This window comes from Vanessa atalanta, chromosome 5, assembly GCF_905147765.1.
Source record: "Vanessa atalanta chromosome 5, ilVanAtal1.2, whole genome shotgun sequence".
Classification (NCBI taxonomy): Eukaryota; Metazoa; Arthropoda; class Insecta; order Lepidoptera; family Nymphalidae; genus Vanessa; species Vanessa atalanta.
This window is the reverse complement of record NC_061875.1, coordinates 9647648-9667825: the sequence shown is the minus strand read 5'-3', so window position 1 is coordinate 9667825 and position 20178 is coordinate 9647648. Positions and strand designations below refer to the sequence as shown.

The following is a 20178-nucleotide window of genomic DNA, read 5'->3' as shown; positions in this document are numbered from 1 at the left end:
TGCAACTTCTCGCACGGTTTGAATATATTTTTTAAATTTTACTATTTGTGACGATAAGCATCTGATATTACTAGTAGTGCGCCTAGCTCATTAAGTGGCTATAACACGTGAATCATACCAGAAGCATGTATGAAATATTTGTATATTTATTCTTTGCGTTAACGTTCTATCCACTATTATATTTCCCATCGGAAATATAATAGTGGATAGAACGTTCATTTCTTTGATAAAATTCTACCGCAATCCGTAGTGGAGAAGCGTGGTAGAGTAAGCTCCAAACCTTTTACTTAGAGGAACGGAGGCTTCATAAAGCAATTAATAAACTGATGTATATATTTATTTAATTTGTCACCTTAATAAAAATAAAAATATTGATGTTATTCAATAAAGCAAACATTTGCAATTGGAATTTATAATATTATAACTATGGAGCATGAAATTAAAAAAGCAAGGCTGCGTTTTGCAGGATTGTGAATCGTCGAGGAAAATAGGAAATTTAAAGCCGTATGACTTCTAACGTTTTCTATCGAACTTTATCGTCGTCCCGATTCAATTACATTCATTGAATGCAAATCTTTAGCGAAAGTCGAGTCTGATTGAATCGATTAAACTTTTACCTTTTCAATAGCAATTCAAATTGAATGTTTCAAAGTAGAATTAACTGTTTACTGCGGAACACCGACGGTCTTTGTTTGTCGAGCCACTGACGACTGTAATGAAAGGCTCGGTGGAGAATGAAAAATATTTCCGAAGCGTATCGCATTGAACAATACGTAGCGACAGTAAAACATTTTAAGACAAGGGTTTGTCGTATTTCTCTCAAATTGCACTCGGCTCGGTGATCGTTACTTACCTTGGGTGTAATTTTGAGGAAACGAAGCGGTTTTTTGGAATGCCTCGAATTTCAGAGTAGGTAAAGCATAAGCCTGCCTTTATTATTGTTACGATGCGGAATTTAGAACAACCCTTTTAAAAGGTCAATGTTACTGGCTTGATATGTTCTGTAGATATAAAACATATATTGTAATTGTAAATGCTTGCAAGTGTTATACCTAACTAGATACTTTTTATTTATTAAATTTATTAATATTAGGGCGGGGGGTGTAAGGCTTTGTTCCCGTCTGGATAGGTTACACCCACTCATCAAATATTCTTCTAGCAGACAGCAATACTTAGTATTGTTGTGTTCCGGTTGGGAAGGGTGAGTGAGCCAGTATAAGTACCGGCACAAGGAACACAACAACTAAGTTCCAAAGTTTAGGGCGCAATGGCCATGCAAGGAACGGTTGATATTCTCTACAATGGTAATGTCTAAGGGCGGTGACCCTTTACTATCACCTTAAGCTTTATGGTATAAATATATTTGCATATATTATAAAAAATGAAAAAAAATAAAATTATTCTGAAAAAAATACGGTGTTATATTAATGATAAAAAGATCGCAGTTTTTTTGAACGTGCATCACGTAAAAACCGCTGAATATTTAGAGATTAAAGTTGTACCATAATATTCAGCGTTGTTCTGAGGTTTTTGGTTTAATATTATCATACAGTTTAATTTAACGTATAACGTAGCCTCGCAACGCGTGACCGGGTCTGCTGGTCCTTTACTAATATTATGAAGGCGAAAGGAACTCTGTTTGTATCTCTGCCAGTCTGTTGCTCTTTCAGGGCTAAACTTGATGGAATTTGGTAAAAAGCCATCTTGAACTTCAAGGAAGCGTATAGGCTTCATATCTGTACGTATAGTCGGGCGACTAATACTACTTGTATTACATTAATCTACTCTTGTATTCCAGACTATTCGTTTCGTTTTTTTTTTTAATATGAACATATATTAAAAAAGGCATATTAAATATAGCTAGAGCTATGTTTCAAGAGACTGCTAATAGTGCATAAATTGATATAAACAGGGTATTAAATTAAAATAAATGCTATAAGCTTTCGCGATGGATATTTAATATTTCGTACATTACATTCATTCATTCCAGCTCGTGACCACGACAGGTGCAACTCTGTTGAAACGGCGGGTAAAATAACAAGAATATATTAAATCACGGTTAAAACACGAATAAAATATTTAAAACATCAACAAATAAAAGCACCTAAATCCTGCTGTCTGTACGATTCTTCAATATTATGTATAAGGTCGTATAGACTGTACATGTGGACATATTTAGAGGCACACAGGAACATGTTTAGATTCAAAACAGCAGACAAGCTGTGTGTTCAAGACACTTCTAACTTTTTTGTAACGTTTGTATTTTGTTGAAAGTAACAATTTCCAATATATGTTACAACTACCGAGTCTAGTTTCTTGTGCCCCTATCGAACCATGCAAATATGAAACTCAGTAATAAAAGAGCGATACAATCGTTCTTCTTATAGGATACTGGGTGGCGGCTGCGGTTCTGCTCACGTTTTAGGAATTGGTCTTCAGGTTAGCTATAAAGTAATATACCGTGGAGTTCAAGCTACATCAACATTTTATTAAACTCGGTTCAATGGTTTGGTCGTGAACGAGTAACAGATAGATACTTGGTGGTAGGGCTTTGTGCAAGCCCGTCTGGGTAGGTACTACTCACTCATCAGATATTCTTCAGCCAAATAACAGTACTCTGTATTGTTGTGTTCCGGTTAGAGGGGTGAGTGGGCCAGTGTAATCATAAGCACAAGGGACATAACATTAGCTCCCAAGGTTGGTGGCGCAAAGGTGATGTAAGGAATGGTTAATATTTTTTATATTGCCTTTGTCTATGGGCGGTGGTGACCACTTACCATCAGGTGGCCCATATGCTCGTGCGCAAACCAATGCCATAAAAAAAAAGATAGACGGACTAAGTTACTTTCGCAGTTATAATATTTATATAGATAATTAACAAAAAAAAAACATTTTGTTCGTCTTTAAATGTTCTTCAAGTTGGTTATATAAAATAGTCAAGACAAATACAGACTTAAATCACAAAATCAAATTAAATGTCTCGCTTGAACATGGACATAAATATATTTCGCAATAAAACAACGCGTTATTTTTTTAAATCATTTAATAAAATAAGTGACGTATTAATTTCTTATACAGAACACATTAAGAACAGTCATCCGCCTTCAAAAATTATATTATAAAATATTACAAATAAGTATACCGGGGCCTCTTTAAAAGACGAGATTACATTTTCTTGGAACCGATGAAAATATAAAGGGAAAAATTTAACGAGTTCCTGAACTTATTTCGCATTACGCAGCGAGACACTGACGTAACCTACCGGAAAACTTAATTCGAAATGAGACTGAAATATTCTTGATGATAAACAATAATCTTGATTATGATTAAAACACTAAATCAATGTAACGAGCCTCAAAAACAGATCCTTGATTCCACAATTCTTACAATAATATGTACCATTAAATGAAAAAAAAAATCGTACAAAATTAATTCGACTTCTACCGAACCGATTTTCTCGGAGAAAAAACTTAAGGCCGTTTTCTAAGTAACATCGCTATTCATCAAAGACTTCAGAAGTGTAGACATAAATATCTAATTCTATAAAGCTTTGTTGACAAAAACAGAAAAAAATATATTTATAATTAATATACATATGTAATTATAAAAACATTCATAATTTACATTATATATCCAATTATTTCATTTAGTTATATAATATATTTATATTATCTAATATTTCATCGGTTTATTTTTTTTACAAGGGTAAGTTTTAAGTACCGATATCTATTACAAATAGTTTTGTAAAATTGTCTGGTAACTATCCAGACCACATTCCCTCGCCAATAAATTCATGCGTATCAAAATATATTCCGAATACACTATTTATTTCACTGTGAGGTCAGTTCTTGTCAATCACACGCATTAATATAAAATAAAACCCGATAGGGATAAGTTATGTCACATGATGTGACAGCTGTCAAATGGTGCTATCCTTTTCTCCTAGCGAAGGAAGGAAAGGGACAACAGTACATTTAATATACTACATTATAATTGAAAACAAGGCTAGTTGCCAGTTAATGTTATTTATTAGGGTAGAAAAGCATTTCAGGTTAAAAAAAAAATGTCTTAATTATAGGACTAGCTTCTTGTTCTTTATGAAGTTTAGTGCCATTGGAAATTGACAATATTGTCTATGGTGTTTTTTTTTAAGTATTAATTAACGGCATTTTAATTAAATAACGCGTCAGATAATATTCAATAAATCGAAAGTGATTTATTTATAAACAAATGTTTTCATACGAATAAAGATATAAAATAATTTCAAGCCTTATAAATCAACACGAGTTATTTGTATAAATGGCACCGAGGGACTACAGTATTGAATATAAATCTCCTAGATATAAAATAGATACGAACAAAAATTAACTATAATGTACAAAAAGCATCAGGTACGTATATATAAAAATACTAAAGTAAGCGTGTCTGACGTTCGCGTGGAATGAGATGAATCTGATATAACTACGGCGTAAAAACAATTTCATTTCGTATTGCAAGCTCGTTCAATTCTTCTCGCTGAGAAAACTCGTTATAACCATTTCACCGAACTAAAATATCATGCTATTATAAATGTGTTTTATATAAAACAATCAACGAATAGCACCTAAGCCGATATGTGAATACCATCGGTACTGTAAATGGCTAAGTCGTAAGGTATCGGGCAAGCAAAGTTTTTAACATTTAATTTCATGAACACTGAATACTTACGCTAATAATAAAAATAAAATTACCATCTACATAGAAAAAAACACATCCGATCATCGAAACGATGATTATATTACAGTAAATCATTTAATATCACTCTGAATATAATACAAGATTCGATAGACAAAGATATCTTTCAACAAGGATACTCTCACATTGAAACATTATAAACGATTTTACGTATTGCGAACGTCCACAGTTCATAACTCGGACTAAACCGTCTCTTCACGGTACATTCACGACACAAACTTTGATCAATCCATGTATTGTTTTTCTTTTTCTTTCCAACCTTTTAGGTTGAAAGAAACGCTATCCATTCGCGGTTAGCTCCTCTTTGAGCCACTGTGGTACTGGACGGCCGAGTCTCACCAATAGTTTGGACAGAGCCGTATTGTGAGGCGTGTAGTATCGTCTGAGGAATTTCGCCGACCGATCCTCCATTGGTGGATATATGCGGCCTTTTGACTTTCCGAGGCATTTAGTTTTCTCGCTGCTCACGGCCTGGCAGAAGAAACCCTTTTTAGCATCGTATCTGAAACAATTGAGACGTTAATTTAGTATCTGCTTACGCCATCCGCATCACTGGAGTAGATAATTTACTACTTTTTAATTTCAGAATTAGAAGTTGAATTTTGTAAATCGCTAACCACCAAATTTCATGCAACCGACATAATTTTGTGTAGTTCCTAGATAAACAAAGCATTTCTCATCTTACAGGTAAAATTGCAAAGCAATTATTAATTAAAATCCGCAACATGCATTATACCGAGTACGAAAATTTTACCCAAAATTGTAGGTAAACGTTTAGCTTTAAATCAATTTCATCGCTCAAAATACAATAGTTGGAACAAAACAATGTGAAATATGATCTTTTAAATAATTTACCACAAATGCGTTTCATTTTGTCACATTTTAGCATTATATAAGAGTTTGTTTAGTTAGCGTTAAAGCACGTGATCAACATGGTCGAAAAACAATCAGTGGAAGAAATAGATGGAATATTTTAATACTATGCCGTGATACTCAAAATAATAATTAGTAAGTTTGAGAAAGCTTATTTTTCATATTTGTCTTTCTACCAGAAAATAACCTAGAATTATCTCATTAAACAAAGAGTATTGATTGTTTAATAGCTACCTAAATATTGTAATACGTTCGATAACGAAAAAATATTTAGCACTTGCATGGAATCTCTTTTTATACTACGTTTAGCGTTATTTTTGTAGCTTTAGCGGTTTAGGCTCCACGGTTGGCCAGTTTTTCCATAGTTACACATTGTTGATTTGTTTGGTCACTCTATATACATGGTAAACGTGCATACTTTACACTTTACAAAAAAAAGTCTAGTATGGTAGAGATAGCAAAAACACGTAATGTTAGGTAATAAGCTAAACATTTTAACTTTTAAGTATCGATAATAGTATACTCACTTAAGAAGCTTGTTATAATCTAAATGTGGTATCTTTAAGAACTTCTGCAACGTGTTCATAGCAGTCGCCGGTTCGGTCCGTAGAAGCGAACCGTCCAGGATGTGGACTTGGTGAGCGCTGTACTCCGACAGCCATCGTTCAAGATAATGGCTGTACTTTCCCGGATTCAAGCAGCGGTTCCTGTTTATGACAATTAGAAAAATATTACATCATGCACAGATACGATCAAAACTTATTATTACGTCAGAAATGTATAATTTTTAATCAACAATATTGTAGTAACATTGGAACGAAATTATACTTTTAAATAATACACACATTAGAAAAAATATAAATTTGGCTAATTTATGCTCAAATTTGGAAAGAAAAAAAAATTAATGCACCATTACAAACCTAATCCTTGACTTGATTCAGAGATTCATAACCATATAAGTTATGAAAATATAACACTCTATCAATATAATCGCAACTATAAGAGCACTCACTCTTTATTATATTCACTCTCAGTCCGATGAAATAGCAATACGATAGAACCAGAGAGTGATCAGGCTTAGAACTAACGGCTTGACGTGTTTTCTGATACAAGGTAGTGTGGCTACCAACTACCAACGTCTTAATTACGGGCTGACAATTCTACGTCAGCAAAAATAACTTTTTTATTGACCTTAAGATCAGCAGTTCTTCAAGCAAGACATTAGACCTAAAGTAATAAGTTCCATTCCTATAAACAGTGTCGTTTAATGATTAAGAAATGTTATTAGAATAATACTTTAACGTAATATAATGTAAAGTGAAAAACTAAATAAAGACATATGTGCCAACAACGGATCTCATTTAAAGTAAAATACAAATGGTAATTATGTACGGCAAACTCGTTCAATCGTAAATGCATGATTTGTAGATGATAAAACCATTCGCTTGTACCGCGAATTGATGGCTGTCAATCTGATGTACATCATTATTCCTCGAGCATATTTTACCGATCGATAATCGTGGATGTATGGCAATTGTCCAATCACAATTAACCTGCTATTCCTACTACAAACTCCAAATGGAAATCTCTCGGGGAATATGCAACTTAATTACAACAAAGCAACGATTAATTTCCGATTTTCCAGTTAATTTTCGGTTTAAATTGCAAGTTTCATATAAACATTGGATACCTTACGTCAAACTGTTATGAATAAGTATATTTTATAACGTTAATATAAATCAGCAATGCTCCGTTGGTCTAGTAGCTAAAAAATTACAATTGGTAGTTTTTACATTCCTGTGCCTCGGAAGCAGGTAAGGGGCTAAAGCTTTTGGTATTCCCCGATGGAAACTCTTTCCGGTCGTGTCGGATGACTTCCCGATAGGATTATGAGAGTAAAGAATAGAGAGCACACCTGTGTACCCACTTTTTCTCCATAATACCTCCAGTACAATTGGGTAGTCTCCATGAGTACCGATCCTGAGGAAAATCAGTCAGGACATGATCATCATCATTACAGTTAGATTATCATTTCCAGAAATGCTCTATTTAATCGACTACTACATATAATTCTTTGGAAATACATAAATCCAATATAAACTATTGTAATTATACATAGAATTACATTGTCGAATTAATGTCAGGACATTATTTATTGGAAAACATACTTTATGATGATTTTCCGTTCTGGGAAAATTAAATTATTTCCACTCTAATAACTACACTGCCAGTTCAGTAGCTATACTCCTTACCTGTATAACGTTGAAATCAAAGATTACTGTATAAAATAGTATTTATTTTTGAGGACCATACACAAATTTAGGATAGAGTACAGGTTTGACTCAGTTTTACAGGGCGTGACGTAGCGAGTTGTATGCTATGCATTTATACATACAGTCGAATTTAGTAATTCACCTTATCTAAATACTAGTTACAGGTCAAAAGTTAGTCCAGATATGTAGTGAAGTATGTCAATAACACACGGATGATAATATATATTTAATAAGACATAATTAAAACTTAAGTTAAAACGTGCAAGTAAACTATCAATAGTTTTAATTAATATAATTAGACGCTTTGATACGATCTATTATTATTTACAAATATTTAATATTAGTAGTTCCTTTCACGTCAGTCTCAATGAAGTCTAGATAAGTACAAATGCCAAATTCACCTCCAGGTTGATCTTCTGTAATTAGGTTATACCTTTAGTCTGGTAACCTCGTCAAAGTTCAAAGATTAATATTGTTACAGAAAATAAACAATTTCATGAACGATAATCATAATATACCATTTGGTGTCGCGCTTTTTCGGTGTAGATAATTATTTTCTAACGTGCCGTCTTCTAGCGAAGATTGGCAAGCAATAAGGCGATATCAACTTTCGAAACTCAATAGTGTTAAAAAAATTAGCAGTATATAGTACCTATGTTATTATTAACAATTATCAATTAAAATAAAAACGTACATACAAGAATCACTTAAGTATCTTTTTACTCAAGTTAATTCTTCGATTAACACATATCTGTACTCTCCGTCTACTTCGTTATTGATCACTCTACTCTACTATTTAGGATCGACTATATAATTGTAATGGCCGCCTAGCGATGTAAAAAGTCGCAGAATCCATCCTGACCCCTTTGGCTATTGACGCCCAACCTAACCTACGCCTAACCTAACCTAACACAAGTTTTAAGCTTAAATGGAGGGGTAAATAGGAATAGTGGTAATTCTTTAAAAATGTTTTTTCTTTTATTATTGAAAAAAACATACATTGTGTGCTACGGTTGTGTATCATATATTTTAGTGGTTTAATAAAATAAAATAACATTAACATATATTTGAATGATTATTTATAAAAATGAATATATATTTGTGTAAATTGGTTTATATATATTACAATAAATGTATGTTTATGGCAGCATTTCAAACATACAATGACATTATACAATGTTAAAATACAAATACTGTTTTAATACTGTACAATAAAATATTGAACATTTACAAACACACATAAATCCAGTGGCGCGTTCTTCCAAGCGTCACAAAATTGAATAAAATATTCAATAATTTTAACGATACAATTGAAATTGAAATACGTTCGCACTTACCTTAAATCTCGCAGTGATTTCTGACTAGAGTCGTTGGCTGTGATGACGGTGTGGAAGGTGTAATTGTTGGCGATGGGGTCACCGTGTGAACGTATGTGCTGGTACCAGGAATACGCTCTAAGAACAAGATATACATTTATAAATCTGCTCCAATGCAACAAAGGTTACTTTTTTTTTGCAAATTAATTGTTTTTATTTCGCTGAGTGAAAAACAAATCAAATTCATTCATCTTAACATAACATTTAAATATGTTTCAAAACGATTAAATTGACTTCATAATCAGTTTTATTTGGATTTTTATTCTAAGAAAATTTCAAATACCAATAAATTACGAGACGATTCAATATAAATAATAGAATTTGAATACAGGAAATAAATTAAATTCTATCTTCATTTAATGTTGCGTGAATTCGCCAAACTTAAATTAATTCTAAAGAAATATTATAAGTCCATTGAAGTAGTTCATTCAACAATAGGTTCTTGGAATGTGATTACAAAAGCTACAACCATTCAGATATAAACGAACCTAAAATTACTACAAAGCTAACGAAATTCTCAGAGTAATGTTGTACATTGAATAAGGTAAATTGGTTTATTGTTCATGGAACTTGAAATTTTCAATAAGATAAGTGAAACCTAATAGAATCGACTAAAGTTATTTTATTATTAAGTAAAATAAGTTAATCATTCAAAAAGGAGTCCAATAACATTCCGTTATCAAGATAATATCCCTCTGATTGGCTAAAGTTAGCTAAGCTTAGAGCTTACTTTACCACGACGCTTTTTTTTTGTAAGTATCAAAGTCGAAAGTACTAAATAAATAATATAAGTAAATGAATTCGAATTAAAATATTTGTACATCTGATTAATACGGAAGCCAAAAAATCAAAGTTAAATAATTTAAAACAATATTAATAAATATAAAAATAAATTACGCTACTCCGATACGAGTCTTATTAGGAAAAGTTAAATTTTTACTACGTTTGATTATATATTAATGCTAACAGTAATGCTGCCGAAGAAAATGAAAGCCCATAAATATCTTACAGCTGAGCTAACGTCTCTTGTTTTGCTAAAGGAAAGAACCGACCGCGCTCTTAATTATTTGGATTGGCGTATATACGAGTATATGTGTGTGTGAGAACTCCTTGCGACATATTGGTTGGCAGATGGTTAAATGCGTAAGAATTTTTGATACAAAGATATATACCATGAACAAGTATTCCTTTCTATACGTGGATTGGAATTATACGTTTTTGTTAGGAATGCAAATAACATAAATCATTATATATCGAAATAGAAAACGCGATTGTTGATAATCAACGGATGTTATACAAAATCGCGGAAATAAATGACTTATTTTCGAAAACGAATCACGTAACATTTTCTTTGAAAGGAATGATTTATTTTTGCATGAATTAACTGCACCGGACGCATATTTTAAAGTTTTTCCTTTCAACAAAACAGACGATATGCTCTTTGTCTTACTCGAGGCGGATAGCGAGCGACTGGATAGCAGCCGGATTCCTATGAACGTTCGAGCTTCCTATTACATTCCGGATATTTTTGCGGTGTTAGGTGGCTACATTTTATTTTTACTAAAAACGTAACTGCTTGAAAATTTCCCACAGCTGGGCAAAGGTATATCTTATTAAGAAGAAGATGGAGCTTAGTCCACCAGGCTGCTTCAATGCAGGTTGACAGAATTCCCGACACATGTAGGTTTCACGACTTTTTATTTCACCGCTACGAGGTTAATTATAATAATATATTAAGCTTACTAAACTTTGCCTAAACGGCATTAAACCCGCACACTTCATTTAAAATTAACGCGTTCTTGTCACTGGGCCATCTTGGCACTTATTAATTTTAATATAGGACTTGTATATTACAATTGTAAATATTAATAATCCGACTAAATATATAAATATTCGTAAAGATTCCTGTCGATAAATGTTAAGTAAATAATAATTATTTACGAACAAATATTTAAAGAAGAAACGATCCAATATTAACATAAAAATATTATCCGTATTGTACAAATTGTATCCCGAAAAAATAATATTAATTGAAGTAGCGCCTGGTCACAATATAGCCGCAATGAATACTCTCATGAGAAATGTACGTAGAAATAAGCAAGGCAGTATTAATTGCCTGTTTAGGGAGTGATACAGTAGGACCAAATTAACCAGGCGTATTGCGGTGAGACACTAATTTTCTACAGTTCCTTACAAATGAGTTTTTTCATACAAGCGGTTGGTTGGCTCGGATATTTATGTTGCTATTTACTTGAACCTGGATTACCGCAGGAAAACGAAAATTAAGTATTTAAAGCACGTCTTTTGATACCAAATTTTATGAAAGCAGTATTTCCCTTGGAAATCTAAAATTTTCTGTAATATAGCCTCGGAATGCGGTATTTCCTTTATTACTCCGATATAAAAGTAAGCTTTACATTAAAAATGTTCATGGTAAATGTAAAAATGTCAACGTATAAATAATAATTATTTCATCTGTAATATCCGGTACGTACGCTAATGATACTTCAACAAAATGTGACGTTCCGGAATGTATGTAAATACTGCATCATGTTAAGTGACTCTCGTATTTAAACACTGGTTTTCATAACAATTCGGTGAACCTTTATTTTTACGAAAGTTCTTTGATATTGTTTAATGATTTAACATAGGGCGTATAAAGTAAAAGGAACGCAAGTACGATCCTGTAAATAAGATAAGATCGTAACAATATATAAGTTTAATACTTAGTAGAGAAAATAGAATTATTTGGGGCTTCGTCAGTCCTTTTACTTAAAATATTTTAACAATGTTGCAACAGTCTTATTTTTATTTTATGAGGTATTCGGGGCCATAACATATGTGCCACCTAATAAATGGTCACCACGATTCACAAATATAATTAGCACTGTAAGAAATATTCACCATTATTTACTCAATCAATGTGCCATCAACCTTGGAAACTTGAACAACTGAAAGTTCATGTTGTTATACTTGCTGTTGTTGTTTTTCGGCTTAAAGCTGGCACACGCTTTAAGCCGAAAAACAACAACAGCAAGTATTGCAGTTTGGCAGTAGAGTTGTAAGTTGTTGATAAGAATTAATTATTATTATTTAATATTCTTAATTTTATTCGTTTTACTACATGGGCAATATAAAAACTCGTTTTCAATTGTTTGTCCGTATGTCATAGTTACTTCGTTACGTTAGTTTTTTTTCTTTAGAGTTTTATTAGACTAATTAGAATTATAATAACGCAACATAAATGCAAGTAAAACATAAAGCGACAGACATGATTACATTAACTCGAAAAAATTGCACTGTTTGAAATTAAATTGCTTTAACGTTAAGGAAGCAGAGCTGTCCCAGCGCACCAGTGCTTGGAACACATGAATTTATCCTAATATTGAGGGATCAAGCCCGGGCACATTCGACTGAATAGTCATGTATTTAATTGGTGTTCATAATCCATCGCCATTAAAAGAAAACATTACAATGATACATACATTAGATACAAAATTGCAACCTACACCACCATCCACCAACCAACGTTGGAGCTTAACTTTGCTTTAATGTCAACCAACCTAAGGTCAACTCGGTTGTTAGTGTTTTCATCTAAAAAGTCATTCGCAATAAGAACTATATACCATGAACACGTTAGGTCCCCTGTGTCGGCAATACACAACCAATCATTCAAACCGGAACCAACCAATAATCACTATTGGTCAAACATCAATGAACCCGTCATGTGTTGTGGCATTAAACATGACACTCCACAAAGCGGGCACTAAGTCATACCATAAATAAAAACAAGCAGAATTGCGTCAATATCCACATTCCATCTCACTCATTTTACAATTATATGTGACACGGTTATAAAACAAAAATATTAATTATATTAAAGACATTTATAAATACATATATAGGTATTTTTTTTTTATTTAATTTACAACATCCACGGGTTCACAGTTGCCCGTGCCATTTTTTACATTTTACTTTTATAAATTTTGGCGTTATTTTATATGTTTACTGAACATCAGCAGATCTTCGCTGGACTAATTTCATATACAGGTATTAATATGAAGATGATAAGTGAAGATTGAATATAGTTTAAATAACTTTAAGTACTCTGTCTCAAGATTTCTCGATGGATAGGAATTCCGATTCTTTAATTCGTCACTGAAGGTCAATGACGAGATAACATTTGTTTTATAAAATTTCTCATATATTTTTTTAGCATTCTTGGTCATTATTTATACAGATATGGTGAAGAATTATTTAAATTCCTATGTAAATAAACTCTTAAATATTATGTGTTTTTTTTTTATTTTTTGTTCTAAGCATTTACTCTGCACTCTTTAGTGGGTACATAAAATATATTTAAAAATATTGTTCATACCTTTTCGAGGGCGATATAAGTATGGCGATGATCTTCGCGTTTGGTAGGAGAGCATGCGCTCGACGCGGCACGAGGTCTCCATCGAAGTAAGTCGCCGATTTCTCGAATGTTATCTGCGTGTTATTGCTCTGGCTCGGAGGGAAGAAATTTAAATACCTGGTATAAACAATATAATAGGTTAAAAATTATTATATAAAAAAACAAGTTGACGTCTGCGGCTTCACTCGCGTCTTGGTGGTTAATTGACGGGTGTTAGGCATTAAAAGTAGCCTATGGTATGAATCAAGCTTGAAGGGATCCTCGGGATTCAAGCTAGCTTCATAACAAATTTCATCAAAATCGATTCAGTGGTTTGGTCGTGAGATAGGAACAGACAGACAAGAGTTCTTTTCATATGTATAATATTAGTATAGATATAATCTTTCGTCAAATCTTATATCATAACCAAATTAGAATTAACCGGTTAATATATATATGTCGATTTATTTAAAGAAAAATATTTAGTATATTTATTATGTATGTAGTAGCATATCTTATGCTACTTAATAAATAACTAACGACCCGCCCCGGCTTCGCACGGTTGCAATGTTGATAATAATTATACTACAGAATGTCTTTATAAACAACATTAACAGTATTTCAGTCATTAGACAAAATAAACCGCTATGTCCATGCATTTTAAATTTGTAATATTTTCGAAAATATTCATTTAAATTAGATGCTGTAAGGGCCATGTTGATCTACATAAAATGCACAATGTATTTAAGGTACTTTCTAAGGTGCATGTATTATACGTATAAACCTTCCTCTTGATTCAATCTATCAATAGAATAAAACCGCATCAAAATCCGTTGTGTTATTTTAAAGATGTAAGCATACACAGGGACAGACATACAGCAGTAAGCGTCTTTGTTTTGTACTATGTAATGATTATTATATTGTTTAGGTACGTTTAAATTATTATTATTATTTTCCGAATAAATTTTTGATGCGGAGCTCAATAGCCAAAACATATTTTTCCCAACCACATTTTGATAATTATGTTCCCCTGACCGATCTTGGTCACGGCGGTCATTTTCAACGAGAGTTCAACCGTATGATGGGTTTACGTGCTTTTCGAGGGACGAGATTGTAAACACTGGCAAGTTCCAAACTTCGGACTACTACTGAGATTTTCTTGACCAAAAACTCAATTACTTATTATGGGCCTTGAGTTTTAACATCGGACATCAGATTGGGCTGCCTTAAAAGTAATTGAACTAATAACGCTGACATATTTATATTCTATAAATATTAAAAGAATAGAAAACATTTTCTTGAAATAATATTCCTAGTGGTCACAGAATGACTAATATCTCTTTTAGGGTCCCATAATAGCACACAACAGATGAAGATCGAACCTGCGACTTTTAAACGGTTAATGAGATTTGAGAATGAGCCTAATGAGCTACAGCGGCTTGAATTGTTATATAGTTGTTAGTATTGAATTACCGGTAAAATAAAGTTCAAAAATACAACTACAATTCAGTGTTTTGTTATAAGTTTGAGTAGGTATGAGCATAAAACATTTCTCTTGAACACTCTCACAATTAAATTTAAATTAACTCGACACTAAAAAAAAAGCATAATTTATAACGATTGTTTTATTTCAAACTAAAGTTCTAGAGTATTTCGTAATCTAACTTTAAATACAGTTTTATTTAAAACATAAAATATTTATTACTTCGAAGCGGAATAATTTTAACAAATCTCTAAGAACAATCTTGAAAAAAAGGGAAAAAACCATTTGGGATTCATCAAATACTCGTCTCAGAAACTTGAAAGTATTTTAGAAGCAACAATAAAGCGGTTTTATGATCGCCATTTTGTAACCGGCGAGTGTCGTGGCGGCGTGGATCGATGGCAGACATTAAATGGTACCACTGTCACAAGGTTGCGTGCACAAATTACAACCGCCTACTTTGTCCTCGCCAGACTGACTCCACGCGAGTATTTAAGCAAATTGTAATGGAAACTTACGTATAATTTTAGGAATCTTGTTTAGTTCTCAGGCGAATTTTAACACTATCAGAATTAAGAACTTTGGTTTTCTTTTTTTATTATGTTTCAAATACTTATAATATTTGTTATTAAATATTTACTAATATAATAGCGGTCAAAATTCGACCATAATTATGTCGAATAACTTTAGGAATTCATGTTATATGCATTTTCAAGTTTCGAATATTTTTACATTTCAATATTTTTACCTACCAAACAAATTAAAGTAAAATCGGTTGACAACCAGAATAAAAAAATGCAGAACTTTTTTAATTTGGCTATATTATGTATACAGATTCCGCGTTGATATAAATCAAGCGTAAATTTTGAGTCAATGGCAGCGTTGAACCTGTAAGTATTACGCCAGGTCTTTAAGTATTATATGTTAAAATTTCAATATGCCCAAAGTGTATTTTATTTTATGAATATCTCAATAGATAAGTACATAATAGATTCATACATTTACATTTAATGAATATCAATAAATAGCCACGGTTAATCCCATGAAACCTGTCGGAGGAAATAATTAATTACATATAATATATTATTACGTATGATATCAATGTTTCTCTGTAATCGTAATTTCATACATATCACAAAAATATTTTTTCCTTTGAAAACGTTGACGAGGGCAAAGTTCTACACAAGGAAGAAAATTTCATAAGAATAGACCTGTAAATCAGCACGTAACAAATTGACATTTGTCGTGTCTTTGCAAAGGTTAACTTCTCTATGACAACGTACGAGTTGTGAAACGACGGCAAGTAAGCGTGGGCGGGGGAAAGTTACGAATCAAATGTGAGAAAATTTGTTTTTCGAAGACTATTTTAGAATTGTATTCACCGTTAGTCATGTCAAGAGGAGGCCCTAAGCGGTAAAAATTTGAGGCCTTTTAATTTGAATTACGAATTGCAACAACATTTTAAAAAAAAAAGAGAAATCGATGCTATATGTAATATTCCAAAAATTTTATATAAATTTCGTTAAACTACATTATTTGGTTAGTGTCAATTCCCTTATAAATATTCTCTCCTATAAAACTTATATGCCTTTTCTTCTCTCACAGCACTCAGTTTTCCGTTGGAACATTAAATGCTACGTTCAGAGCTCTTTGATATTCTGGGGCTTCACGCAGCTACTTAGAACGATTAAACTATTAATAAAAAACTATACATACATATAGAAAATGTTATTTTGTAACATTGATTTCCGATAGAATAAAAAAAAACGTGTAACAATAATGGGCGAGGAAATCCCAAGGGACCATCGTGAATAAGTTCGAAAATAAAAGTCATGTCACTCTTATTTGTGGGGATAAGTGATGAGAAACCTAGTAAGCCATAAAAGACTTTAGTTTGAATTTAAGTTTTCATCAATTGACTACAAAGTGGACCTCGCAACTGAGCCCGCTTAGTTGCAGTCGCTATGTCCCGATTAGTGCGTAATCTATATTGATTTTGATCCGGATTTGAGTACTTAACACAAAAACATAAAGTGAATATATCATTGTACAGCAAAATTGTATCCTTTTCGAAACGATTTGATTTGACTTACTGCCTTTCTTTATCACAAAGTGGTTTTTTTTTCTAATATTTAAACACGTGTTTATCACGTGAAACACTGAGGATCATATTTGGTATTTGAATTAATTATTAATTAGTATTGAATGTTTTATGCAGAGCAGTTAATAGAAAAAGATGAATTTCTAAAAAACATTAGAGTTCTAGATTCCTTTCATGTTTCCTCTAAACTAATATAATAACGTTAAAGAGTATTTGTTTCTTTTATTATTTATTATTTATTATTTATTATTTATTATTTATTATTTATTATTTATTATTTATTATTTATTATTTATTATTTATTATTTATTATTTATTATTTATTATTTATTATTTATTATTTATTATTTATTATTTATTATTTATTATTTATTATTTATTATTTATTATTTATTATTTATTATTTATTATTTATTATTTATTATTTATTATTTATTATTTATTATTTATTATTTATTATTTATTATTTATTATTTATTATTTATTATTTATTATTTATTATTTATTATTTATTATTTATTATTTATTATTTATTATTTATTATTTATTATTTATTATTTATTATTTATTATTTATTATTTATTATTTATTATTTATTATTTATTATTTATTATTTATTATTTATTATTTATTATTTATTATTTATTATTTATTATTATAGGATCACCAACAGAAATGACAATAGCATTACAAATATTATATAGTTAACAATTGAACACACTTGATAATTGTATTTATTTTTATAGGTAATCACAGCATGCACTAAATATAATATTAAACATTAGTAATTATCACAAAATTGTTTTCTTTGGATCAAATATATAATTTTAAACGCGCTAATATGTATGTAGAACAACATCTTGGTTTTGAATTCTTGAGAGAAAGCCCGCGAAGTAGCCAATTATTATTGCGAATTAAAATTCACAAGTATCTTTTATTTTTAATTTTTAAAACGACTCATATTTATTCTTGATGAAATTAATCTCGATTTGTCGTCGCTTCAAGAGCTGAATTCATCAAATATCCGACACAATGTATACAACTAAGCTGATTGAATTGGTATCGAATATTTGTACTACAATAGTGACGCTCTTTTTTAATGGACGACATGATTACTTCGTAGTTCTCGGTACGGCTGTCTGATCGGTTTATCACTATTCAAAACAATATTTTTCAACGAATATTCTAAAAATAAAAAAGCTTATGCAAAATTTGTGAGTACATATTTGCTAACCTATCTGAAAACTGGTTCGTAAACTGTGAAATTTGAACGTTAACTAAAATATTCAAAAGATATACAACAAAAGAGCCAAATTTACAAACATATCAAAATAATATAGTATTGTATGATAGATAGTTTATGGTATAGGAATAGTTCAATCATTACATAGTATAAACCAAAGTCGTTTACCGCTGTCTGTCCGTGAATACTTAGATCTAATGATAAAACTACACAACGGATTTTGATGTGGTTTTATTATAATAGATAGATTGATTCAAGAGGAAGGTTTGTATGTATAATACATGGACAACATAGTAGAGAAACACTGATAATTTTACACTGTTTTTTTTTTGTCGTAAATAAACACATTTTTTCCGAAAACCCTACGAGATAGATCAAAATAATGTACTACAGTTTTGTATATCTTAAAATTAGTCTTCAAAAAGTAAGCGATGGTATATGTCGTATCTCTTAGGGATAGCCCACAACAACCATTTTTCTCGTAACTGTGACGACGATGACGTTGTAAGATATTCTGTAGTATATTTAGTATCAGCATTGCACCCGAGCGAGCCCTGGCTTCGCTAGTTTCATAACAATCAGCTGATATTCAACAGCCAAACAGCAATTCTCAGTATTGTTATGTTCCGGTTTGAAGGTCGAGTATACCAGTTTGATTAAAGGCACATGGTACATATCATCTTGGTTCAAAGGGTTGGTGGTGCATTGGTGCCAATGTCTATGGGCAATGGTGACCATCTACCATGAGATGGTACATTTGGACCACCATTTGGACATGATTCAATGACAAAAGTGTCATTGAGTTGTGTTAAATGTGTATTTCGAATATTTCGAGTCTCCCATATCAATACATATATCAATTTTGATCCCTGAACTAAATTCGATACATAATATGTTGTAATAATACTTTGGTTGTTCTAATAACGTTCATACACTCCGCGCTGTGAGCGTACAAGCGCTGCTATATTTTATTCAAGCGCTTACAGTCAACGCGCACGTAAATCTAGCTATTTGTCTTTATTATATGCAGAAAAATGGCAAAGTCCTGAGCGAATTGCGAAACACGACAGCTAGTATAATATTAAACCACCAAAATACCATTACAATTTTATGGTACGTCGGTCGGCATTAATCTCCGTAAAAATATTTCTTATTACGGAAGACAAAATAACTGTCTGGTAAATTGTCACGTCTTAACAAGTACATTAGAATCAAACCGATTCTATATAAATAAAATGAAAATGAATGTTTGTATTTTTGTCTACCGTGCGTTTTTACGCCGATCATCCGATTGTGATGAAATTTTAATGTTGTTTTGTTTACGCTACGAATAGATTCCAAAAAAAACTGAGTTTTCTTCTGACTCTACCCATGCGAAGCCGGGACCGGTTAGGTAGTATATAACAAAAGCTGCCTCGTAGATACACCCGCATTGAATTTAATTTATACATATGATGCATATGTATAAATTATGTGCCAAGAGTTCATAGTAACCGAAACAGTACACATTACTAGATAGTCATAGCCTAAAATCTCCCACAATAAATGGGCTAGATATCGAAAGAACACTTTTCCAATTGAACTAGTCGTGTCCGAGATTACCAGTCGCACATAAAAGTGAAAGATAAGATAAACAATTTTATACTGTATTTATATTAATTTGTCGATCGATTAAACGAGACCAATCGTAGAAAGACAT

General features: G+C 31.7%; 1 protein-coding gene across 2 annotated transcripts in view; it reads right to left on the bottom strand.

The window, feature by feature from the left end:
- Positions 1 to 3035: 3035 nt before the first annotated feature.
- The window catches only part of LOC125063978 (bifunctional heparan sulfate N-deacetylase/N-sulfotransferase), a 114616-nt gene continuing 97473 nt past the window's right edge, over positions 3036 to 20178 (bottom strand). For both annotated transcript variants that reach the window (XM_047670736.1, XM_047670735.1), the window contains exons 12-15: positions 13635 to 13790; positions 9218 to 9334; positions 6135 to 6314; positions 3036 to 5236 (exon numbers count right to left, since the gene is read on the bottom strand). In XM_047670736.1, the coding sequence (XP_047526692.1) occupies positions 5014 to 5236; positions 6135 to 6314; positions 9218 to 9334; positions 13635 to 13790 (676 nt within the window). In that variant the 3' untranslated portion in view covers positions 3036 to 5013. The remainder of the gene's footprint in view (positions 5237 to 6134; positions 6315 to 9217; positions 9335 to 13634; positions 13791 to 20178) is intronic.